This window comes from Pan paniscus, chromosome 17 (assembly GCF_029289425.2).
Source record: "Pan paniscus chromosome 17, NHGRI_mPanPan1-v2.0_pri, whole genome shotgun sequence".
Taxonomy (NCBI): Eukaryota; Metazoa; Chordata; class Mammalia; order Primates; family Hominidae; genus Pan; species Pan paniscus.
In genome coordinates, this window is record NC_073266.2 from 48,491,334 (window position 1) to 48,517,552 (window position 26,219).

At 38.4% G+C, this 26,219-nt stretch overlaps 1 protein-coding gene and 1 long non-coding RNA gene across 3 annotated transcripts in view; one reads left to right on the forward strand and one right to left on the reverse strand.

Annotated features, from left to right (window-relative positions):
• Positions 1-16,563, reverse strand: part of DSC2 (desmocollin 2) — a 36,572-nt gene extending 20,009 nt beyond the window's left edge. Inside the window, exons 1-7 of one of the 2 annotated variants that reach the window (XM_003830260.6) lie at positions 15,953-16,561; positions 7,616-7,700; positions 6,160-6,359; positions 5,090-5,209; positions 3,493-3,648; positions 1,716-1,860; positions 625-791 (exon numbers count right to left, since the gene is read on the reverse strand). In XM_003830260.6, the coding sequence (XP_003830308.1) occupies positions 625-791; positions 1,716-1,860; positions 3,493-3,648; positions 5,090-5,209; positions 6,160-6,359; positions 7,616-7,700; positions 15,953-16,021 (942 nt within the window). In that variant the 5' untranslated portion in view covers positions 16,022-16,561. Of the gene's footprint in view, positions 1-624; positions 792-1,715; positions 1,861-3,492; positions 3,649-5,089; positions 5,210-6,159; positions 6,360-7,615; positions 7,701-15,952 lie in introns of both variants that reach the window. The other variant, XM_003830261.6, reaches the window with a different exon arrangement.
• LOC103783605 (uncharacterized) overlaps positions 15,630-26,219 on the forward strand; it is a 29,076-nt gene continuing 18,486 nt past the window's right edge. The window contains exons 1-2 of the long non-coding RNA XR_609169.4: positions 15,630-15,773; positions 17,175-17,246. This is a non-coding gene — a long non-coding RNA (uncharacterized LOC103783605). The remainder of the gene's footprint in view (positions 15,774-17,174; positions 17,247-26,219) is intronic.

Here is a 26,219-nt window from a genome sequence, read left to right on the forward strand (position 1 = left end):
AGGAAGTGATGTGATTCAGGGGGGCCAAGAGACATCAAATACAATTTGGAGACCATGACTCCAAGGTGACAATAGAAAATGATTAATAGAGAAAGAATATATAAATATCTTTTTAACTAGAAAACATAGAATGGAAAATATGTTTAGAAGAAAAGAAGACAAGTTAAATTTTAGATTTATTACATCTTAAGTACCTGTCAGACATCCAAATCAAGATTTCTAGCAGTTGATTGAAAATGGGAAACCAGCGATTAGAGAGACATAAACTGTCTTTTCATCTATGTAAGAGGTAGAATGTAGATGAGATTGTTGAAAAGATGATAACAAATTTCTGCATATATTTAAAAGGTTCACTTTTCATATTTGACATTTTGTTTTAATACTGTAAATATGCTTATATCAGGAAATCTGATTGTATGAAACATACAATTCAGAAAAGAATGAATTAGCAGTTCAAAACCAGCATACTCCAAGGTTATTTAGTGATCTCTATTAACATACATAAAATAATAATGTTTCTAAAATGAGATTCACAACATACTTTTCAAAAACACATCTACAGGAGTTATACAGGTACTATTGAATAGCCCCGTTACAATCAGGTTTTATTAATGTTTATGTTACCTCTCTGTCTAGCTGAGATGATGTTGTGGTGATCACACCTGTAGTTGGATGCATAGAAAATAGGGTGGGTGATGGTGGCACCTGCCCAATGATGGAGTACTTCAGGCGTGTGTGCATCGTGTCAGGCTCATCTTTGTCAGTAGCACACACTTGTCCCACAGTAGTGCCTAGAGAAGAAAAGTCCTTTTTAATCTCCAAAACATTCACATGTTCTATATTCCCTTTATTTCATTCCTTTTCACCCACCTCAAAAAAGTTCTGGACCACATTATTACATAGCACAGTCGTGGCTTTTATAAATTTGCAGACCTCTCCATACAGTATCACTTCCTTTCAAATATTCTGGCATATTAGCATTTTCGAATTGGGTGATCATATTCATATTTACTGTATTTAATGTATGATTTTATAAATGTTGATACTATCCCTCCATGTATTTTCAGACTAAACAATTCTGATTATTCTATAACTTTTCTGTTTGTAAGCTTGTGCTTAGATTGATCATAGGAGTCAGTTTTCTCTAAAACTGCATGGTTCACTTAGACCTTTCTAGACAAGGTCTCCAAAACTGCATTCTGACTTTTAGTTAAAACAGACCATTTTCACAGGGCTGAGAAAATGTTTGTATTATTCTCAGTGACTTTCATAATCGTGCCCAGAATACTGGCGATCACATTTAATCCTAGCGAACATCCATACATATCTTTAAGACTACATCTCCAATTAGTGAAAGACTTACTCTTTTTGGGCTATGTTCTCTTACATCCACCCATCCATAGGATGACAGCATAACATTTATTAACTCCTATTTGTCGGGCACTGTGCTTGGCATTCGCTGTGTATTGAGCTTCACTTAATCTTCATAACAATCTGGCATACTGATAACCCATTTTACAGATGAAGAAATTAGGCTTGCCAAGATTAGGAAATTTGCCAAGCGTCACACAGCTAGTGAAACACAGAGTAAAATTCCACCCAGAGTCCCTTATTCTTGCTGCTGGGATATGCTGCTTCCCAACGGACATAGTGCAACTAAATGTATGAATTGAAACACAGTTAATTTGCCATATATTGTTTAAGGAGGTACTCACCCACTCTGCAATTTTCAAAAATTGTAAAAGTATAAGTTTCTTCTGTAAAAATTGGGTAGTTATCATTTTCATCCTCTATTTTGATTATTAGGGGCAGTGGAAGTTCTGGAGTATACCCATCTGGAGTTGTTGCAAAGGCAATTATCTGTGAAGAGAGTAAGATAAGGAGAAAAGTGAAAATAATCTTTTAAAATGAGGTATGCTTCAAATTCATTTTGGCTTTAACTTGGAGATTGTTGAGAACTACAGTATGAGTCTCACCATTTGTTATTGTTCTGGGATATGGATATAATTTTAATGCCAAAGAGGTGCCTAATTTCATGATTCAATATAGCATTGCATGTTTAAATTTATCTCTTTAAATTTATGAAAGATAATTTTAGTTTCTTCATTATTGCTATACTGTTATTCATGAGTGTAACAATTTTTACTGTTATTTTCCCAAACAGCCTTGAAGACTTCTTTATTTTGCTTTGTTTGAAAGGTTCAGGTGCATGGATTTTAAATACAACTTTCTGGATCTTTCTGAACTTGGGATCCTGTAGGATTACCCAGGTACAGTTAACTGGGATATTATCCTATTTTCTACTAATGAGGGCTTTAGGCATATCCATGGTTACATTTGCGTAAGTCTTTTCAAAGAATTTTTAATTTAAAAAGGGTGAATCAGAAATGAAACGAATGGTGGTAAACTGTGGTGGAATACAGTTTAATTTTTTTGTTTTTATAATATGAATTTCAATACCAATTTTCTCATAACAGCTATCATAGAAAGGCCAGAACATCCTAGGTACTCAGAAGGCCAGGCCATGGCAATTCTAAACCTAAATACTTTATTCAAAGCTTGCCTGTCTTATTTGATTAATTTGGTCTTCTAATGAATAATTAATTCATCCAAAATAGACATAAAATAATTAAAACTGACTTAAGCAAAATGACCAAGTCCTGTTGGGAAATCAAACCAGCATTAGGTTAAATTCTTTCATATTAACTCACTTTCCAGCATAGGAAATTAACCAAATGATTAAAGGACTGAGTAAGCTTAGGTAAGCACTGTCACACCCCCTATCTGCTCCCCATAAACTAATGCTCTCCCATTGCCAAAGTACTGAGGTTTACTTAATGACTGAACTTCATTTACCTCCTATGATATCTCCATACTATAAAGAGGTTCACAGATCTTTTTGTGCCAACTAAGTAACTGTTCTTGGCCGGGCACGGTGGCTCAGTCCTGTAATCCCAGCACTTTGGGAGGCCGACATGGGCAGATCACCTGAGGTTAAGAGCTTGAGACCAGCCTGGCCAACATGGTGAAACCCCATCTCTACTAAAAATACAAAAAATTAGCTGGGTATCATGGTGCGTGCCTGTGATCCCAGCTACTCAGGAGGCTAAGGTGGGAGGATCACTTGAACCCGGGAGCCAGAGATTGCAGTGAGCCGAGATTACGCCACTGCACTTCAGCCTGGGTGACAAAGCGAGACGCTGTCTCAAAAAAAAACAAACAAACAAACAAAAAACACTGTTCTTCAAAGTGGTACTGTTGTGGGGAAAAAAAAAATAGTAAAACCATAATACCAGGAACAATCTAATGGAATTCAATATTATTTATTCTATGAAAATATTTTTTGTTTCAAGTCAATTATGTGCTATTAGGGAGTAGCCAGAGCATTGGTGACAAACTCAGAAAACAGAAAAGGTTAAGTGAATTGCAAATGAGAGACAAAATGGCCAAGCATCATCATTGCTAATACAGTACACACATTTTAGACTTTACCTCAAAAGATTCATACTGCTCACGATCTACAGAACGAGTACAATACAAGTTTCCGGTGTCTCTCTCCACATAAAATAAATTCCGAGGTTCTTGGTCAACTCCAGGACCTCTTATGGAATAGTATATGGTATAGTTTTGGGCCGTGTCAGATTGAACCTAGAAAGCAGATATTATATACATGAGACAAATCTTTATTTCAGCAGAACTTTCATCTATATATTTATGAAATCTCATTGCCATTTTATTAGTTTAAATAATTTCCCTTATTAATTTATTATTATATATAAATTAAAACAGCAATAGAATAAGAAAGTCCAATTGAGAAATTTCAAGAGCAAGGCATGAGTAAAATAATGTAGTGCATCTTAGTTCTCCAGAATAACTAAAGGAATATTTGACAGGCTAGATGGTGTCTATACATGGAAAAAACACTTAAGACTTCCTGTCTTAGAAAACAAAGTATTCTGAGCATGGAAAATTATTCTGTTGTCAATGTTTTAAAAAACTGAGTTTTTATTATATGTAACATAACATTTAAGAACCGAGTTTAAAGTGTACTGTCTGCAGGGCAAAAATGTGGACAATAATTTCCTTAATGAGTTTTTTGTTCTTTGCCAACATCTTCCTTACAGGAACTGAGTAAAAAAAAAATATGAGTGAGAATAGAAATGGAATAATATTTTGGAATGTGTAATATTCTGATCCTTGATTCGAAAAGCAAATTTCCTCCAAGCTGTGTTCATCCTCTCAGTAACATCCTGACTATCTTTATATCAGGATAACTGACACAACTGTTTTCTAACAATTTCTCAACTTTAATATGCTCTTCTCTCAGCTGTATTAAATTTGTTGGTGGGGTATAAAAAGGATTCTCCCTTGCTATGTCAAGAACTGAGGGAAAATAAACCAAAGTCATAGACTGAATGTAGTAGCCACCAGTAATGGAAGAAGGCAAGAAGGCTTGCTGGGGTTTCTACTGAAACTTAAAACAAGACAGAGAAAAAGAGTCAGGTATGCTTGGCTCATGCCTGTAATCCCAGCATTTTGGGAGGTTGAGATGGGAGATCATTTCAGCCTAGGAGTTCAAAACCAGCCTAAGCAACATAGTGAGATCTCATCGCCACAAAAAAAAGAAAAAAAAAGAGACAGAGACAGAGAGAGAGAGAGAGAAAGAAATGTGGATCCAGTGTGATTTCAGATGTAGATTCAAGAACAAGAAATAGAAAGATAGAAGGGCCTATGTGTCTTCCTCCTTTGTGGCATTTGGTCTTTCATCCAATTTTCTCCTTTATTATGCAAGAGAGTTTTGGGTTTTCTAGGCTATTCTTAGGCTTGGCGATACCCTTGCTGATGTGACAATTCATTAAGGAACCATGTGTTTGAGTGCCACAGTTTTATGATTGGCCTTTGCAAGCTGAACAAAAGTGTATGCAAGTATAAAGAGATATATTTATACCCTTATATGGAAACATATTATACACATACTCATTCACTCACATATTTATACACAACTATTATAAATAACTTCATACTCAGTGTTATAATGGTAAGAGATGGAAACTATAGACTCCCACAGCAGAAAGAAAGAAAACGGTACCTGTTGAAGGAAAAGTGGAAAAGGACCCAAGGAGTTTTCTAGCATCGAACAAGGAATTGGAGCCCATCTTCTCTTGGCGCGCCTTAGAACTTTTTCTTTAGTATGTCTTTTCTTTAGGACCTCAATTCATAAGACAGGAAAAAATAATAAAGTCAATGACTACTTTATTCTCAAACATTAAACAATGACACATCTTTCTCCTCTCATGAGGATTAGCTGGGGAGGGGTGAGACCATGGGAGTGCTTGAAAACCAAACTAATCATCAACACTGCAAAAAGATAATGAAGAAGTAACTGTCCTAACTGTTATCACAACAATCCTCTTGGGAAAATGATTTGGTGGAAATATGGAAGAGAGATGGAACTGGAAGCCTAGAAGCAAAACTGAAAAAAAAATTACTGTTGCCCCATTGCCATGCAAAAACATGGGAGAGAGATATGCAAAGAAAATAAGTGTGTATGTGCCCTTCTAAATTTAGCACAAGCAACTTCCACTCACCAGCAACTAGGCAGAGCCAGGGAACCAACAGAGAGATCTGTGTCAGAATGAGGAGAGAAACACGGTGACAACTCTCAAACTGCTGCAGTGAGGAATGGCTAATGGTTGAATACAAGTTATTTTGATCTTGGGTGTCACAACACAATAGCATGCATGTGGTCCAAACCTCCTCCTAAAATAGTTATCTATGTTTTAAGACCACAGATTATGCTAAAATGAATGCGAGAAAAAAGCTTTCCTTTCTTTATACAGAGTTTCAAAACTTGTTGTTAGAAATCCATTCTACGGTAAAGCTCAAAAAAAAAAATGCTGCTTTGTGTCTAATCTCACGTTCCCATGCTGTACCTTATCCCAATTTCTCCTTTTACGTCCCAAATGAAAAGGAATGACAACCCGAATGAACCATGTTGCACAGCCCTTTTCCTTCTAAACACTGTGAAGTTGCCTCATGGTTTTCATTCGTCTTTAAGCCAAACTATACCATATCCTTTCTGATTTCATATCTTCCCTGGTAATGTTGATTATGTCTGAAGAAAAGACATCATTTCTTCATTTATGTAGCCTTGTATACCTTTGTTTGATGCTCCAAAAAGACAAATATTTTCTTCTTTTCTTGGTTCTCAGTGTTGGAAAGTAATATGGTAAAACTTCTCTTCTCCGAGGACAATAGAATAGTATTTGTTGTATAGACTGAACCATCTTCCAAAATTTGGAAGTCAGGATCACTTGAATGAATTAGATTTGCAGCTGTAAAGCACTCTTTCAGGTTAACTGTAGAAAATATGCACAGCAATCATTTTTAAAGTAAAACATAGGATATAGTTTTAACAGTAATGTATGCACGTGGGGAGAGCCAAAAACTTAAAATTCATTATACTGACACTTGTAAATTTTTGAAAGGACACATAAAACTATATGGTGAATTAAGTTGTGCTTAAATACTTATATCACTTCTAATACCTACTTAACATTCCTTAAAGAAGAGACATTTGCTCTGAAGTAAACATATGTGAACTCCAGTGTTTGAATATTTAAACCAAAACCAAAAAGTTTTTTCTTTATCAACAGAAATAAGCTATAGAGTAACACCTAAATACACCTGAAGTTATACAGAATCTAGCAGATGAAAATTGGCATTTACTAAACGAAAATATTACTAAATTCTTTACATCTATTGCTAAACAGTGATCACATTTTATGCTATCATTGGTTTGATCTTTTCTTACAGAATTATGTGAAATAATTTAATTGATTAAAAAATACAATACAGAGTGAAATATTTAAGAATAAAAATCCAAAAACAGTACCTTTAAACTAAAAAAAAACAGTTTCAGTACTATTTCTCAATTTTTTAGAGGCATGTTAAATGTCTTTATCTTTTCTCTAAAGTAAATGTTAATAATTATTACTCAAGTGAAATATTTTTATCAACTTCATATAATCATGTTTTCCAAAAATAACAATATTCCTTTCATTAGAATGACACCACAAATATTACAAATGATAATATACTACATTAGTTTTATCTACTGGTCCCAACAGAGTTATCATTCTAAAAATTACACTAATTTTAAAATACCACAGCAAATCAGGATTTATTTTGTATGTGTGTTTTTATTTTAAGTTTCAGGGTACATGTGCAGGATGTGCAGGTTTGTTACATAGGTAAACACATGCCATGTTGGTTTGCTGCACCTATCAACCCATCACCTAGGTATTAAACTCAGCATGCATTAGCTATTTTTTCTGATGCTCTCACCCTCCCCGAACCCCCAACAAGCCCCACTTGTGTTGTTCCCCACTCTGTGCCTACATGTTCACATTGCTCAGCTCCCACTTATAAGTGAGAACATGCAGTGTTTGATTTTCTATTCCTGTGTTAGTTTGCTGAGAATAATTGCTTCGAGCTCCATCCACATCCCTTCCAAGGGACAAGATCTCGTTCCTTTTTATGGCTGTGTAGTATTCCATGGCGTATATGTACCACAGCAAAACAGGATTTATTACAAATTTTAGGGCTTCCTTACCTCTACCAACAAGTTTCTCGGCATCTAGTTTGGAGGGAACATGTAATGTCACATTTTTGCAGGCATCACTGGCAAATATTAAGATCTAAAAAATGAAAAAAATCAAATAAATATTATGCATAAAAAGAAAACTTTAATGTGTATATTATTTATATAAATTATAAATTTATAATGATATACACATAAAAAGGCATATAATACTTATATAAATGTTAATTATATTACATATTGACTACACTAAATATTAATTTTAAAATATTTAATTAAATATAAATACATGAATTTATATTTATAATTATATGTGATTTATGTTATTATAAATAAAACATAAATAAAATATTGGAGATAAAATAAAAACATATTGGAGAAAGAAATCAGGACAAAAATATATCAAGGAGAAGAATAAAACAATATACCGAGTTCTAGCTTCCTCCTGCAAAAAGCTTGTAAACTCAAAGAGTTACGTATGCTCTTCAGCTTTGTTTACTATATTGTAAAACGTATGTAATAACCTCACTGATTAACTCAGTGGGTACAGTGACGATCCAACAACAGCCTATGTGGGAGAGTGCTGAAAACTATCAGGAAGGCAGCACAGGTATATACATAGGAAAGAGAAAACCAAATTTACTGAGGCAGCAAACTGTTTCAGTACATTTTTAATTCCTTATGAGATATGATATCAAATCAATAATATCCTAAACAAAAAGTAAATGCTTTTAAAGACAAACATTAACTTATTGCCATGAAGTGATTTGGAGAATATTTATGTGTTACTCCACACAATAGGCACATAACTTTGAAATATAAAATTATTTTGAAGGTGTATCTTCTCATAAATAAAAGTTAAGTTCATTTTAGAAAATAATTTACTTAAAATTTTTCAATGGTTTAGTGATTCATGGTGAACCAAGTCCAATGCAACATATACGTAAACACACTGAAATTTAATTTTGTTCTGTCTGAAACTTTACAATGGATGTTTCTCAAAGATTCACATTCTTTTTTTCTAGTTTTACAAACATCTTTGACCAAAAGCAAGACAGTTAACTAGCATTTACACTGTTACTTACAAAGTTTATAAATATAAACTAAAATCATCAAAATTTGGATGGAAATGTTTATTTTTAATATATATTAAAGACTCTTTAATTATCCAGTTTTAATTACATTTGAAGGATCAAATAAGGCAGAGGTTGTGTTTCATTTGGAATGTTGGGATAGACACAATGAAGACATTAGTTTTGAACTGGAAATTAAATGATATGAAGAATTTTCACTGGCTGCATAGCCAAGAGAGTACAGGAGTAGAATCAGATGATTCTGAAGATTCCAGCTCAAGGTGATTGGAAGAATACATTCACTTATTCATTCAACCAACATTTACTGGTTGCTTACTAGGTGCTAAACGGATTCAATGGCTAGAGCAGTGAACAAAGCCAAGTCCTTGCCTCACGAAGATTACATGATAATAAGAAGCAAAAGAAATACACAAATGCACAAATGTCACATAATGCCAAGGCAGCGAGAGATAAATGTCATGACAAAAATAAAGCAGGGAGAGAGGGTGACAACGAGAATACCTGAGCGTAAATGAAGTGAGGAAGTAAACCAGTTTTCTAACCAGGGAAGAGTCTTCCAGGTAGGGCAAGAACCAGAGTAAAGACCCTGGAAGGAGACTTGTGTATTGCAGAAACAAGGTGGTCATAGCAGCAGAGCACAGTGAGGGAAGAGTGATAGGAGAAGAAAACAAAAGGACAGTCAAGGGCAAATGATGTAGGGTCTAAAAGGTCATGGTAAGGAGTGCAGATTTTGTTCTGAGTGCAAAGAGAAGCAACAGCATGATGAAGAAGCTGTGGAGTGGTGTAAACTGATATTTATACAGAATCACTCTACTAGTTATGTGGAAAATAGGTTATAGAAGAGCAAGAGTGGAAACCAAGAGACTGATTGGGAGACTACAGCAGGAATCTAAGAGTGGGGTAATGGTTACTTGGGCTAAGGTAATAATGGTGGAGAAGATGAAAAATGGTTGGATTAAGACAATTCTTTGAATAACAGTATCTTGGACATCCATCCATTCATGCATGAATTCAACAAATATTTACTGAATGTGTATTATGTACCACACACAGAGCAGTAAACATGATCCTCATGAAACATTCAATCTAAGGTAAGACATATTTGTAATTTCAACAAAGTAAGACAAATGTAATGATAGGGAAGTACAGGGAGCTATGGGAGAGCAGAGGTAATAGTGATATCTAAAAGCCAGGTGAGGTCACCTGAAGAGCGGCTACAAGTGAGACAGGCTAAGAGGAGGCAGAGCTTCAATGCTGCAAACAGAAGAATGGCATATGTGAAGGCCCAGAGATGGCACAGACCTGAAGAAGAAATCTGGAATGGTTGATGTGTGTACCAGAGCGGGGGCAGAGGTTTAACATGGGCTCAAAGAAGTGGGTGTGGGCCAGATTTTGAACGGCATTAGCAAAGCACATGGATCTTTTTTCCTAACGAGAATGAGAAACCAAAGATTTACTTGGAGCAAATAAATTAAATAAGCAGCTTTATATTTGAATGTGATAGATCTGTCCAATGTGGAGAATGGAAATAACTGTCATTTTCAATAATAACAAGCTAGGTAATTAAGAAAAACCTATGCCAAAACTAATTAAAAATCAGGGATAACATTTTTCAAACATCCTAAAGCATCAAAGAGCTAACAAAATAGCAAGCAATTGCTAGGCCAAAACTGAAGATAAAGCTGGAACACACAGTGATAAGAGGAACTCAGGAACAACTTCTGATCTGCAAAGATTTGACTCTGCTTTGCTGGCCTCTGGAGAGAAGGAGAATGAAATCAAAGCACAGGGCCCACCTAAGATCTAAGAGGATCCGCTCCACATTAATCTGGGACCCAAATGCTAAATCTTCATTACAAATTTGAGCCACAAGTAAACTGGCCCTGGCGTGGATCTGTGATCCACACTCACATCTTTTGCTTGGTCCAGAAACTTCAAGCCATGAATTTAACGAAGGCTTGACATGTGATCACCATCATAGATGCTGACAGGCACTTGACCAAATTCAATAACCATTCTTATTTTTTTTAGTCTCAAAAAATAAGAATTGATAAGTACTTTTGCAATGTGACCTTTATAAATTATAACACAACACAAATGGGAAAGCACTAGAAGCAATCCAATTAAACTCAGAAACAAGACAGGCTTTCCAAGGTCACTATATGTAGTTTACATTATATTGAAGGTATATTTGCAAGAGAAGGATATTAGATAGGAAGATGTAAAAAAAAAATCTCTGCATTTGATATGACTGCTTACCTGGAAAACCCAAGCAAATCAACCAATACATTACTATAAAACAAGAAGAGACTTAAGTAAGGAAGCAGAAATAACCATGAAAATATGGTTAGTCTTCATACCCATAAACAAAACCAGTCAGATAATACAAGAAATTTCCACTTTGGGAGGCCGAGGTGGGCAGATCACGAGGTCAGGAGATAGAGACCATCCTGGCTAACACGGTGAAACCCTGTCTCTACTAAAAATACAAAAAAAAAAAAAAAAAAAAAATTAGCCAGGCGTGGTGGCGGGCACCGGTAGTCCCGGCTACTCGGGAGGCTGAGGGAGGAGAATGGTGTGAACCCGAGAGGCAGAGCTTGCAGTGAGCAGAGATCACGCTACTGCACTCCAGCCTGGGCGACAGAGCGAGACTCAGTCTCAAAAAAAAAAAAAAAAAAAAGAAATCATTTTCAAAAGCAATTAAAATTGAAATGCCAAGGAGTAAATTTAACAAGAAACATGTAAAACCTATTTGAAGGAAACCTGAAAACATTTCTGTAGGGCAGAAAAGTACACTTGCAAAAAAAGAAAGACAAAAATCAACAACGTATCTATATCGATTCTTACTAAGTTAAATTACAAATTTTTTGATACCAATAAAAACCTCCATAAAATTTTCTCTGGAACTAAACAAGCTGATTTAAAAGGCTGTAAGGAAAAAATAAAAAATTAAGATAGGAAAATTATTTTTAAAAAGCAATGAAAGGCTATCAACCCTAGCAGATATTACAAATCATATAAAATCTCAACAATTAAATCAATATGGTACTGGCATATGAATAGAATGATATTTGACCCACAGGAATTGGAAAAGAAGAGGTAAAACAATTTGTATTTGCATTAGATATGACTGCGTAAAGTCCCTAAAAGTTGTAACTTTTTATTATACCCACCAATAATTTATGAGTCAACCACATTCTTGCCTACATCGCATGTTGTTGAACTTTTGGGTGTCTGCCAAGTGTGAAATGGCATTTTAATGTAATTTTTTATTCATATTTTATTATGAGTGAGGCTGACATATTTTTATAACTTAAGAGCCATTTTACTACTTTATGGATACTGTTACATCCATGTTGCACTTTTTCTTCTTGACTTACAAGAGCTCTTTATGTATTAGATTAGCCTTTTAAATATGACCTATGAATATTTTTTCCAGTTTATCAATCACCTTTTGACTTTGCTTGTTGTGTTTTTGGTTGGTTAGAGGTGTTTTTTCACCATGAAGAAGTATGTATATATGTACTCTTATATAATTGATTTTCTCAATTGTAATAAATTGGCTTTCGAAATCTAAGTCATAACTAGGCCTCGTGGGCTCCAAATTTATATAACAATTTATTACGTTTTCTTCTATTATCTGTAGGGAAACATATTTTACATTTAAATCTTTCATCTCTGGAATTTTCTGTGGTGTTCTGAATGAAGCATAGATTCAATTTATCTTTACACCAATATATATATCCTCGATCATGTGATATCTATCATAAAATAGCTTTCTGTCTAGCCATATACAATGTTTATGGAGGGAAGAACAAAATCTAACAAAATTAGACACTTTTTTTTTTCTAACAGAGTCTTGCTCTGTTGTCCAGGCCGGAGTGCAGTGGTGCGATCTCGGTTCACTGAAACCTCCACCTCCCGGGTTCAAGAGATCCTCCCACCTCAGCCTCCCAAGTAGATGGGATTATAGGTATGCACCACCATGCCTGGCTAATTTTTGTATTTTTTGTAGAGAAGGGGTTTTGCCATGTTCCCCAGTCTGGTCTTGAACTCCTGAGCTCAAGTGATCCTCCCACCACAGGCTCCCAAAGTGCTGGGATTTACAGGCATGAGCCACTGCACCTGGCCTAATTTACACTTTTATTTGTCAATCCCATTATTGGTAATCTGTCCTACTGATACACCTGCCCATATATGAAATGACATACATTCAAATTCATTGTGACATTATTTGTAATAGCAGAAGTGACAGGTACAAGTGAATAGACCCATGAGCTGTCTTTGAATGTAGAGTTAATGGAGCTTCATGGATTAAGGAAGGGGAGCAGTGAGAAAGAAAAAACAAACAGCTTTCAGACTTCCTACTTGAGGAACAGGCATATGGTACTGACATATATTGAAATACAGGACACTAAAAGAAAAACAACATTGTTTGGGAAGATAATAAATGCTGTGTCACACATCACAGTCAGTAGAGTGATACAAAGGACTATTGTTCAATGAAGACATCTGAACTAGTAATATTAATTTAGTATATGTTGGCAACTGTGTGATATTTTAAGCTATAAAAGTGGATAAAATGCCCTAGGGAAAGAGTGTAGATTCCAAAGGACAAGACCTAGAACAGAAAACCAAGAGACACCAGCATTTAAGAGTGCAGGAAAAAGTAGTCAAACTCATAGAAGCAGAAAATAGAATGGTGGTTGCCAGGTGACGGAGGGTAGGGGAAACAGGGATTTGCTGTTTAATGGATATAAAAGTTTGGTTATGGAAATTGAAAGTTCTAGAGATCTGCTATATGACATTGTGCTTATAATTAACAATACAATACACTTAGAAATGTGTTAGGAGGGTAGATCTCACGTTATGTCATTTTTACCAAACCAAAAAAAGACAACAGAAAAAGAAGAAAAAGACAAGACGCTAGGTAGGGAGTCAGACCCTGAGTGGTCAGAAAGATTAAAAAAAAAGGGAGGGGGGAGTGAATGTCAAGAATAAGGGCAAAAGCTACAAGGTGGAACCATATAAAGAATGAGTCATTTGGAGTTAGCACAGGAGAGCCAGTGATCTTAGAAGGTTTATTAGTGGTTAGCAGAAGACAGAGTTCAAGTGGCTAAGCCAGGTGTGGTTTGAAGAAACATTAAGAAGTGAGGAAAAGCTGATTTGTGGAATGGTGAAGGATTACTTGGGTATATGGGAAGGAAGGAAGGTAAAGGATCCTACCCTCCTACCAAAGATATTTCTCCCCCCTCTTTGAGACAGGATTTCGCTCTGTCACCAAGGCTGGGATGCAGTGGCATGACCAGGGCTCACTGCAGCCTGGACCTCCCAAGCTCAAGCGATCCTCCCACCTTAGCCTCTCTCCAGTGACTTGGACCACAGGCGCGCACTCCATGCCCAGCTACAATCATTCTTACTTAATAATTTCTGACACTTAGTATTTACGCATTTCTCACACTTGAGACTCACAACCACAACAGCCACGTGAGGTTGGCAGGGCTTTGCACAGATGTGCACAGAGCAAAAACCAGCAGAATGAGAGTGTAGGCAGGACCAGCATACTTCCTACCCCCACTCCCCGCCTATCAAACTCCGAAGCTAAGGAAGAACAAGGAATGGAAATTTAATTTCAGTGTATTCAGTGATACCCCACCTCCTCCTAAACAGAATCTGAGATAACACACAGAAAGCTCTGTCTGCAGGTATATGCAGAGCAATGCCACGCATTGCCAGCGTCTATGCATGCCTTTTCCTTTAAAGAATGGCCGGTGGTTTTAAAAGAAATTGCAATTTTATTAGGAGTCTAATGAAAATTTATTTCTTACTCATCAACATATGTTCTGACCGTTATTTATTCCATTCTTGGTTTCCTCATCTGTAAAATGTTAACTGCTGTGTACTTGGCCCTTTCTATGTTATTAATATGCCCTGAGAATTCAGTTAAGGGTTTGAAGTCCATTGAGCTCCTCGAGAAAGACATTCTAATAACAGTAACAATTACCAATTCATGATTTTAAAATGTGGAACTCTACTGCGAAGTGAGAGCGGAAGAGAAGGGGAAATTATACGAATATTTCAGCCCCCAGTTCACTTCTCCCAGAAGGAATTAGCCTTCCGGGTTCCTCCCTTTGTCCTTCAAGGTTGATTGGCGCCCAACGCCTTCTGCTCAAGGCAAGGAGCACTTTTCCACACCTGTCGAATTTTTTCCTCTTCCAGGGAGCCAGGAAAAGTCCAATCGGACTTTTTATATCCCAAATTCCCCAGACGCTGCTCCCGGCATTGGCTTTTTGCGTCTTCAGGCTCCCCAACGAGATCCCATCGGTTAAGCCTGGGAAAGGGGCTGTCCCGCCCCAAATAAGGCCAACCACTTAGGCTCCCAGCTCTGGGAAGGGGTAGGGTCATTGCTGTAGTGCTCTTTAAAGAAAGAAAGAACCTGGGGAAGGGGCGGTGGCGCGGGGGGCGGGTGGTGAGCAGAAAAATCGAGTCGCCTCTGGGGACAAGAAATCAGAAAGACCCTTCCTTTCTCCGAAGATTTAGGGAACTGAAGCCTCGCACGTTAAGAAACCACTGAAACTGTACAAATGCTCACCTAGGGCCCGCCGGTCGACAGTCTTCAGGAGCAAAGGGTCAAGATCCCCTCCCCCACCCGCCACTTCCCCCCGCCCTTCTCCCAGAGTAAACAATTCCCAAAAAGGCGAGCAGTTCCCTTTTTCACCCAAGGACACTCGCTCTCCGTCCCGGCCGCCCAGCGGTTCCCCTTTCCGTGGCCTGGGCCGGCGCTGAGGCACAGGGAGCCGCACGTTCCCGGGGAAGGTGCCAGAGGCGCAGCCGGACGGCCCCGGCGCACTCCGGCCCCGGCGCACTCCGGCCCCGGCGCACTCCGGCCCCGGCGCACTCCGGCCCCGGCGCACTCCGACCCCGGCGCACTCCCGCCCCGGCGCACCCTGCTCCCCGGCGCGTACCCAGGGGCCACGATTTTGGCTGGGCGAAAGCGGCCGGCTCCCGCCTTTCTGAGTGCGCTGATTACATCTACCGGAGACACCTTCCCTCCCCTTGGGGATCCCAACTCTCAGGTCGCGATCCTCTTCCTATCTGCCCTCCCCCACCCCGGCCAACTCCATTTTCTAGCCACCCAGAGGCCCCTTCACCCCAGCTTTTCCCGCCACCCCCACCTATCCCCGTTCCCCTAGTTTTCCTCCGCACCCTAGGCGATCGCCCCCTTCCCCGGAGCGGTGGCCGCGGCTACACTCACCGCGAGGGTCAGCAGGAGCAGCCGGCAGAGGGCTCCGCTCCAGGAGCCGGAGGGGCGGGCTGCCTCCATGGAGAGGGCTCGGGGCAGGTCGCGGGCCGAGCGTCGGGCCGGGGTAGGAGGGCTCCGCGGGGCGAGGGCCGCGGCCCGAGCGCAGGCTGGGCCCGCTGCTCAGGAGGAGCGCGAGGCGGAGGAGGTGGCGCGCGCGGAGAGGTGCTTTTCTTTAGCTTCTCTGAAGCGCCTGCCTCTCATCCAAGGGGCTTTTCCTTTGGCGGAGGGAGGGGCTCCAGACGCGTCCAAAAGACACCAATCGGCCCCTCCTTGTTGTCTATTTAAGACTTAAGACTTCATTTCTGTAAGAAGGCCACGGGTGGGAACTCCCTCTCGCCGCCACCCTTTTACCTGCGCAAGGTGTTTCTCACCAGCAGACGCCACCTATAAGGCCCATCTCCCCCCCCCACGCCCCGGTGTCCGCTCCGCCAGGCGAGATTAACAGCCGGCCCTGCCCAGCAGAAGCCCTGACTGCACAAAGACTCACTCCTGAGTGCGCGGTCGGCCCCGGCTCCGCCCTGCCCGCTGCCCTCGGCGCCCGCCGTGGTCCCTGCCCTGGGGTCAATTACAGAGCGAGGTCTGAGCCGCAGAGGCTGGGTTTTAGGTCACAGCTGCCTGAGGCCCACCTGACAGAAAGCTGACTCCAGGGAGACTGTTACACACTCTACTGGACTGAATTTCCTACACACACCCACAAGCAGTTCAGACATCATAGTCATCTGAGGCACCATTCTTTGGAGTCTTGTGTTTTTAGGAATTTACTGGCATGACAATGATACAAGACAATCGCCATAATTTTGAGACAAAAATACATATATACATACATACATACGTAAAGTTAGGGAATCAAGGCGACTGCAAAATAATAAAATCGAGGGTGAGTTACTATAAGAAATGCATCCATTGAGGTCCTAGTCGTGGGCTACATGTGGTTACTGATTTTCTCCAAGAACATCCCTGGTCACAAATAGAGTTATAACTTATTTCCTATACCGGACTCCTGAACATCCAGTGGAGAGTTCTTACCTTCTTTACTACCATCAAAACCAGAGTTCATGGTGAGAAATGAATAAGAATGGGATAATTTAGATTTTTATTTGAAGTGCACTTAAACTAAATGAATTATTGCAGCACACAATCTGGAAGATTAAGATATAAATGCTGTTTCTTTTAGCTCTTCAGAAAGCAATGACAAGGCGTCTGACTCATCCTCCTGCACCTCTTTTCAATTACTGACTTAAACCAGGTAAGCCTGACCACAAAAGAGAAACTTGTCTGTTCCCTTTTATTTGGTTTAAGTTTCCTCAGGGATGTCCTGAGAATCCTATGTGAAAAGCCAACCGTGACACTCACACCATTTCGATTCTTGAAAATGTTCACCATCTTAATACCATTATATGCCGAGCCAGAATTACTGCAATACTGAGCGTATATTTAAATTAAAAATTAATGTCAAACAGCACATGCCTTACATTCTCTGTGTCTGTCCTATGCTCATGCCCTATTTTATTAACGAATGCCACTAATGAGCTGTTCTGTCTCCATATCCATAAAATTATCATTGACCCTTTGCTAGTAAAATAAGCCTGAGTCATCAGCATGAGACTATAGTTGACATCCTCCCATTTCCATATTTTTTAACACTCATAGTTTTCCATCAATGATACCATAAGCACACCTCATCCTATTAAAGATGACATCATGATCTCTAGCATGAAGCTTTTCAGAGGACAAAAAGAAAGCTATAAGCGTTTCAGGTTCTGGAGATCTACTCAGACTATCATCATAGGCTTTGACTATAGGACATTTCCAAACTCTTGCCTACTCTTTACCCTCTGATGCCTTAAGGGCAGCTCATGTTTTTCCTCATTCCAGGAAAGGGCGGAAGAGCAATTTGACTAGAATTCATCTTAGATATTTATTTTCCTCTTTCACATTAATTGATAGAGGCTATTAAAATGGTGATTTGTTTGTTTTATTACAAAAAAAAACTTTCAACAAAAGAATGGAATATAAAGTACTTTCTCTGAACAAGTACCCAATTTATTTAATGTATTTAGGTTAGGCTACATGGTCACTGAAATAGATCCCTCTAAAACATAGGTTTGAAACAAAGAGCATATATTTTTTAAAAAATGGAATGTGAGTAGATGTGATCTTTTTTTAAAAGAATGACTTTTGCTTATGAATATGATTCTGCTGCATGAACTAGTTTCCCAATAAAAATATACTTTTTATAGTAAAAAGTACACCAGACCGAAAGTAAGAAGCAACTTCTTTTGTGTTGCTTAAGTAATCTCTCAGGTCTCAACACTCCCATTTGTCCATCTGTTAAGTAAGATAATCAATAATAATAAGGTAATACTGGAGGCTATCTATGGTACTTTCTACATCTAAAATTAAACTATTTAGACTGCTTATGACAGATTTTTGAGAAGCTTGGCTGGAAATGGATGTTCATTTCAGAGATAACATAGAAAGTCAGGGCCAGAGCAATCCTTAAAGAAGTGAACAATTTGCAATCCAAAGCCCACAGGCCAAATCTATCCAGCCTAGCTTCACAATTTTCTAATATCAGAGGCCAGAAACTATTAAGGGCAGCAACAACCAAAAAAATCCCACTTACTCACTGATGAGCAAAGAGAGACAGCTCTGCATGAGCTTTGTGAATCCTGCCAGTTCCTCCCCTGCCAGCACCAGAGTATGAGTGATCCACAGGGACAGAGGTCATCTTCAGGGCGAAACCATCTCGGCATGGCATATGACATAGAATGGAATTCAAAAGCAAGGGAAACACAAACCTAACAGGCAAAAAGCAAGATTAAAGGACATTGTCTAGTTGCTTCATAGGTTGGAGCAGAAAGGGAAACATCTGCTAATCACCATAAAATAAGCACAATTTTTTAACCTCTCAGAGCTGTTGCAAGAATTAAGTGATATCAAGGCAGTCAGAAGAAAGCCTGGCACATTCTAAGTGCTCCCTCAGTGTCAGTTATTATGGACATCCATCTTCCTCGCCATTGTACGACCACATCTCTCTGATCCATTCACTTCCTCCTCATGACAGCTCCCTATTTCCTGTCCTTCCAGTACCTCTCCTCAGAGAGTTCTCTGTCCTGGTCTAGGGCTGAACCCTAGTGCTAATTCATTCACCTTCAACCCCCTCTCTTCAACACTAACCCCAGATCTTGTCTGGCATAAATGAGTTAACAGTGCAATACTAAAATGAGCTGTGCAGTTTGAGTCAGTTGTGTAGTTCCTGAAAATTTGAAACAATTATTTAAAAAGAATCCTTCTCAATTTAACAAAAAGTTTTAAAATTCTGTGTTTTCCAACAAATGCTATCTTTACTTTTTAATTCTATGTATATTTCTTTGAATTTCACTTTTAAAAATTGATCTCCATGAAACATAGTATGCTAATCAAGTTCAATTTCTATTACATTTCAAAGTTTGTTTTTTTTTTTTTTTTGAGACGGAGTCTCGCTCTGTCGCCCAGGCTAGTGTGCAGTGGGCGATCTCCACTCACTGCAAGCTCCGCCTCCTGGGTTCACGCCATTCTCCTGCCTCAGCTTCCCGAGTAGCTGGGACTACAGGCACCCGCCACTATGCCCGGCTAATTTTTTGTATTTTTAGTAGAAACAGGGTTTCACCGTGTTAGCCAGGATGGTCTCGATCTCCTCACCTCGTGATCCGCCCGCCTCGGCCTCCCAAAGTGCTGGGATTACAGGCATGAGCCACTGCGCCTGGCCTCAAAGTATTTTTTAAGAATTCAAGGTGGAGTATGAAATAAATTATAAATCAGTTCTTATGACAATAGTTTTCATTTAGCAGGCACTCAATTAAAACAAGCAAATGAATGAATTCTGAGGCAATTGTGTTGAACGTGACTGGAGACAGTTCACAATGTCTGGTCTGCCTTTAATAGATGCAGTTGACATGAGCTCCCCCTCCCCCCCAGTGGTGCAATGAAATAATGTATCCTTAAAACTACAAAACTTTCATTTGTATGCTTTACCAATTAACTAACTCAGCAAGTATTTATTGAGCATCTACTATGTCTAAGGCATTGTTCTGTGCATGGGAAATGCAGTGGTGAACAAGACAGAAAGGACACTTCCTCAAGGGAAACACCTACAGAATTATAAGATAGCTAGGTTGGATAAGAAATACTCTCCACTTGAGATTTATATCATGTTGACTTCTTTGGGGAAAAAAGTGAAGATTAATCTCGAATTAATTGCAAAATAAAATATAGAGTGTTGTATAAGGATAAAAAAATTACCAAGATAAAACTTGTTAATACCTTTTCATGGATTATGAAATGTTACTCTAGATAACCTAATCTAGAACATATATCCTCTTGGCTTGCTGGATTGCAATAACTCTTGGTTTTTTTCTTCCCTTGCTGGCTGTATTTATGCATTCTCCTTGGCTGGTTCCTTCTGCTCTGACCTCTAAATATTATCGTGCCTGTAAATATTTTTTTCTTTTTTTTTTTTTTTGTGAGATGGAGTTTTGCTCTGTCACCCAGGCTGGAGTGCAGTGGCACGATCTCGGCTCACTGCAACCTCTGCCTCCTGGGTTCAAGTAATCACTTTTCTGCCTCAACCTCCTGAGTAACTAGGACTACAGGTGCCCGCCACCATGCCCAGCTAATTTTTTTTTGTATTTTTAGTAGAGATGGGGTTTCACCATGTTGGCCAGGCTGATCTCAAACTTCTGACCTCAGGTGATCTGTCTCTCTCGGCTCCCAAACTGCTGGGATTGCAGGTGTGAGCCACCGCACCCAGCCTGCCTCTAAATATTGCTATATACAAATACATCTGCATTGTTTCAAACCCTTGCACTCGCAAGGCTCCTTCTACTGTAAGTACTTTGTACATGCCCTTTCCTCTTTCCCAGAATCTTTTTCTATCTCTCTGGCCTGGTTAACTCCCATTCACCCTACAAATCTCAACTTTTATTTTCTTCCCCACCTGGTCAAATCTTCCACATTAAACTGCTGCCTCTCATTTAGAGCACTTGTCACAATTGCAATGTTAAATTTGTTCAAATAATTATTTGATTAATACTTGTTTCTCACCAAAACTACATTTCCATGATTGTAGTAACCCTTTTTTTGTTCATACTTGTATTCCCAGCATTACTATGACTCCTGATTCTTAGTAGACACTTAATAAACATTTGCTGAATGAGTGAGCAAATGAATAAATAAATGACTAATGAGCATTTCTGACAAGCAATTCTTTGTTTTCCTTTTTCTATTCTAGTGTTTATCGGCATATTAAAGTGATGTCTTGGGCCACATTTGATGGGGTGGGAGTTCCTAGTCTAATCTCAAATATGCTGGACATGTATTACAGTAGCATATTAATAAAATATGAGATGGGCCTACCAAACATTTCTAGTATGGCTTTTGCACAAGAACAGACAAATATACTTATGAATTTTAACTTAGAACTCCAAAGAGACCAGTGTATAAATGGATACTTAATATCTGATAAAAGTGGCAGCAGACACAATGAAGAAAATAAGGAATTATTTAGTGGTGGCATTGGGAAAACAGACTCACTATTGGAGAAAAATAAAATTGGTCCCCTACACAACCAATTTTGTATTTATACGTATACTGTGGTGGAAGACACATAAAGTTAATGAAAAATAATACGGGAGAACATCAGTGTTATACAGAGGTAGGAAAAGATTTTTGAAATAAAACCTAAAAAGCATATACCATATAGGAATAAAAAAAAACAGATACACTTGATTACATTAAAATGCAGGCTATTTGACAGGTGACACCATAAATAAAGTTGATAAACAGAAAATAGCTTGGGAGAAGACATTTGTCATGACTAAAACAGATGAGAGAATAATATCTAGAAAATACAAGGAACTCCTACATGTCAACCAGAATGTGGCAGAACCACAACAGAAAAAGATGGACAAAGAGTATTACTAGGCATACTCTTACAACAGAGGAATCTGAAGCCTACCAAGTATATTTTAAGAAATCAGAGAAAGGCACATCAAAGTCATAAAATATCCTTCTATACCTATTTGGCAAAAATTAGGAAGCTAATAGCAAATGTTGATAGGCATGTGGATGTTTGGGAACCCTGGTGCATTGTTGGTAGAATTAGAAATTTGATCAAATATTCAGGACAGTAGCCTAACAATGATTGCTCAAGGTAATAAATGAATACCCTAAAGCCCAGCAGTTTATCTCTTGGCTAATAACCCAGAGAAATTCTCACTGAAGTCTATGAAGGGATGGTTTGTTTAGAGGGAGTTGGGAGCAATCTGGGTTACCATCCTTGGAGAGAAGATAAATTGTGGTGGCAGATCCACCCCATGGATCACTGTGCAAAGTTAGAACCAATAGGCTAATGGCAATATGAATGGATCTTAAAAACATAGAACCCAGTGAAATAACTAAAAATAGAATATTTCTACATCCAATATAAATTTAAAAAGACAAAAAATCATTACACTGAACAGCAGCATTTTAATAAAAATTATATAAACAAAAACACACATTCTAAACACATTCAACTAATTTTTGTGGTGGTAGAAAGGAATGAGTTTGAGAAGCAAAGCTTGTGAAGGGTTAATAAGGAGAAAATAATTGATATATCACAATATGTTTAAATCTCATTTATTTTAGTAAGTGGAAGAGGAAAAAATTTAATAGTATATTATTTTTTCCTATTAATTATATGTCTGTTTATATAGCATTGGTATATGTAATACTTTTTTCTACCTTATAATCAGGAAGCAGTAATGCAAGGAATTATTATTAAACCAAATGGGTAGAGAAATTAACATTGTTCCAAAAACAGGAAGGACTATAAAACCTGGTGATCACATATAACCAGATAATAACCAGTAGTAAACATGTATTGCTGTTATTCAGTTTGTCACACACAATCACCAAATAAAAGGAGGATTTGGAGTGTATTCCAAGATGATAAATGAACCAAATATTCTCTGGAGGAGTGTTAACTACACAGATTCAATCCCTCATCATCTATTAACAGGAGATGAATATTTTAGGTAGCCTATGATTGTAACAGAAACTAGTGAGAAAGCAAGTTTTAAGTTATGTTACCAACCAAATCAATAGATTTATAATGATAAGTTAATGGGTTTTGTCACACATCTATGTGAGGTAGGCAAAGAACAATATTTGGGGGAAGACATCTGGTTGCAAATAATAAATACTATGTAACAAGAGTGAACATAAAACATTTTATCTACTAAGCAAATGTATTTTAATTATAGAAGGAAACTAATTCTGCTGATCAGTGCCTGAAGTGTTTATCACCTTGAGGAAAGCAACTAAATCTTGTGCTCCAATCAAAAATCAATTGACCCACATTCTGTAACCTCTGAAAGTCAGAGATGCTGTTTCTCTTCTTTTGGACCTCCTAAGAGTATTGTCAGTCCCAAAGTATTCAAAATAATATGAAATTCTAAGAAGATTATAAAATAAATATATCTCTAATCCCAGAAAAGTTTAAAGAAATGCAGAACTGGTGAAGAAATAAATTAACCCCTGTTGATATTCTAGAAAAGCATGATAATGCATTTTGAAATAATTTTATTTATGTCTCTCTCTCATGTTTAAGATATTGAAATACTCAAAATAACCAGCAGTCTTATTGCAGTGTATATTGTTTAAATTATCTTAATTAGTCAACTTTAGAAATAATTTTCAAATGCTGAAGGAAAATTTTTCTTTGAAATTTTGTGAATAAAATGTAGTATACATAGCTGTGACATTCGAAAGGAAAGTGTAATAACTGTCCACAGCGGTTGGGCTTTAGGACAGTTTGATGGGGCATATGAGAGACGGAAGAGAGAGAGTTTTGAGGAGCAGCTGCTTTTATGCCTAGAAGATATTTAGAATCAAAAATGGGGAGAAACGGGAGGTAAATTGTTAACTGTTTAACTGTACATTTAACATTTACTCTTCCTTTTGAAGTTTCTCAAGTTGTGAATAAAGATTTGAAATTATATCAAGTATATTTTTGTGTAGGACTTTTTTGGGAGAGCTTTGTATATGATTTTTTTTTAATATAGTTCTGTATTCAACATTGATCATATGACTGCTTGGTTTTATATAGTTTATATAAGCTATAGTTACTGCTTTTCTTAGTCATTTTCTTGGTCTTCCTCACTGTCATTTGAATACATAACGTCTGCCTCCAAGATTTAAACTGGAAAAAAAAATTGATATGAGTAGCCCCTAGCCTTCTTTCTAGGAGCTTTCAGGCATTCATCTAACTACACTTTCCTAAAGGAAGTGGACATTTTCCTTCCCTTATTGCCTGATTGGCCTTTGAAAGTAAAGGCAATATCTAGAGCATGTGTGGCTCTAACACCCTTTTGGTCCCTTCTACAGTAATTTGTGTGGAGATCACACTTCCTAGATCACAATGTGCAATGGCTGAGTCTACTTCCTATTATGGAGTTAGCAGTCATTAAAGACTTGTAGGAGGATAAAGGCTATTAAGATTGGGTCAGAGGAAATGAGACTTTTGCTGTCTCAAAAGAATATCTGATCAATATTGTCCTCAATGGTTTATATGAAGGAACCATTTCTTCTTCTCTAAAATTGAAATAACAATGATATACTTCAAAAAATTTTAGTGAGATCAAATATATATATATAATATGTAGCATTTATATTTACTTACATATATTTATGTATTTATGACAGTGCCTAGAACATAGTAAGCATTCAGTAATAATTAGCTAATCTATATTAGTATGTACAGAACCTATAATTATTTCTAATGTGTATCAGGCAGTCATCTTACCAAGTTTAATGTATCTCTACTGTCCTTCATCATCAGGGTTCAAGTGGGAACCCCATAGATTGAGAAAAGCAGCCACTTGGCATGTTCCATATCTCCAAAAGAGAGCCTCAGAAATTTCTGAACCCTTGACAAGACCTTTCTTCTCTCATCCAGCCCAGCCCTCATTGTGTCTCACTATTATACATTTAAAGGTTATAGGACTAATCTCGTAGGATATTTATCCTATTTATCTCAGCCCCCAGAAGAAGTGCTGGTTCCCCAGGCATCCCTCTTCCCCTGGAATCTAATCCCCTTAAGGCTCCAGACATACCCTTTGCTGACCCCACCCCAAATCTCTAAACCCTATTGACTCTTGAAGTCAGCAGCATCTGTTATATCTTCAACCTCTTCTCACAGTTCTTTCTCTAATGGACATGAGCCCCTTCACATGGAGGCCTTTTTCATACAATACCTCTAAGACTACTGGGGCTGGAAGTTCAGTAGGTATTCTCTTTGCTTTTTCTTTCCATTTTCAGCTAATTCTCCCTCTTGCAAACCTGAATAGCACCTCTCCTAGCACTGAATCTCAAGATAGCAGGCTATTGCTCCCACTCTACCCCTCCTTCTTGTCATCTACAGATTTCTCCAAAGCACATTTTTTTTATTCTAGGGTAATGCCCCTGGCTCCCTGTCATACTGTTTAAAACTCCACTCCTCTCATAACTCCTGAGGATTTCAATATGTACGCCGCAGTAGGCAGAATAATGGCCTCAAAAAATGCCCATTTCCTAATCCTCAGACTCTGTGAATATGTAGCATTATATGACAGAAGTAGCAGATGGAATTAAGGTTGCTTATCTGCTGACCTTAAAAAAGGGAGATTATTCTGTTTCATCTGGGTGGCTCAATATAATCACAATAGTCCTTCAATGTAGAGGAGGGAGGCAGACGGGTGACAGCCAGAGATGTGATGATGGAAGCAGTGTCTGTGATAGGACTTAAGAAAGATGTGGGCCGGGCTCAGTGGCTCACGCCTGTAATCCCAGCACTTTGGGAGGCTGAGGTGGGCGGATCACGAGGTCAGGAGATGGAGACCATCCTGGCTAACACGGTGAAACCCCATCTCTACTAAAAATACAAAAAATTAGCCGGGCGTGGTGGCAGGCGCCTGTACTCCCAGCTACTCAGGAGGCTGAGGCAGGAGAATGGCGTGAACCCGGGAGGCGGAGCTTGCAGTGAGCCGGGATCACACCACTGCACTCCAGCCTGGGCGGCAGAGCGAGACTCCATCTCAAAAAAAAGAAAGAAAGAAAGAGACAGAGAGAGGAAGGAAGGAAGGAAGGAAGGGAGGGAGGGAGGGAGGGAGGGAGGGAAGGAAGGAGTGACCTGCTGTGCTGGCTTGAAGATGGAGAG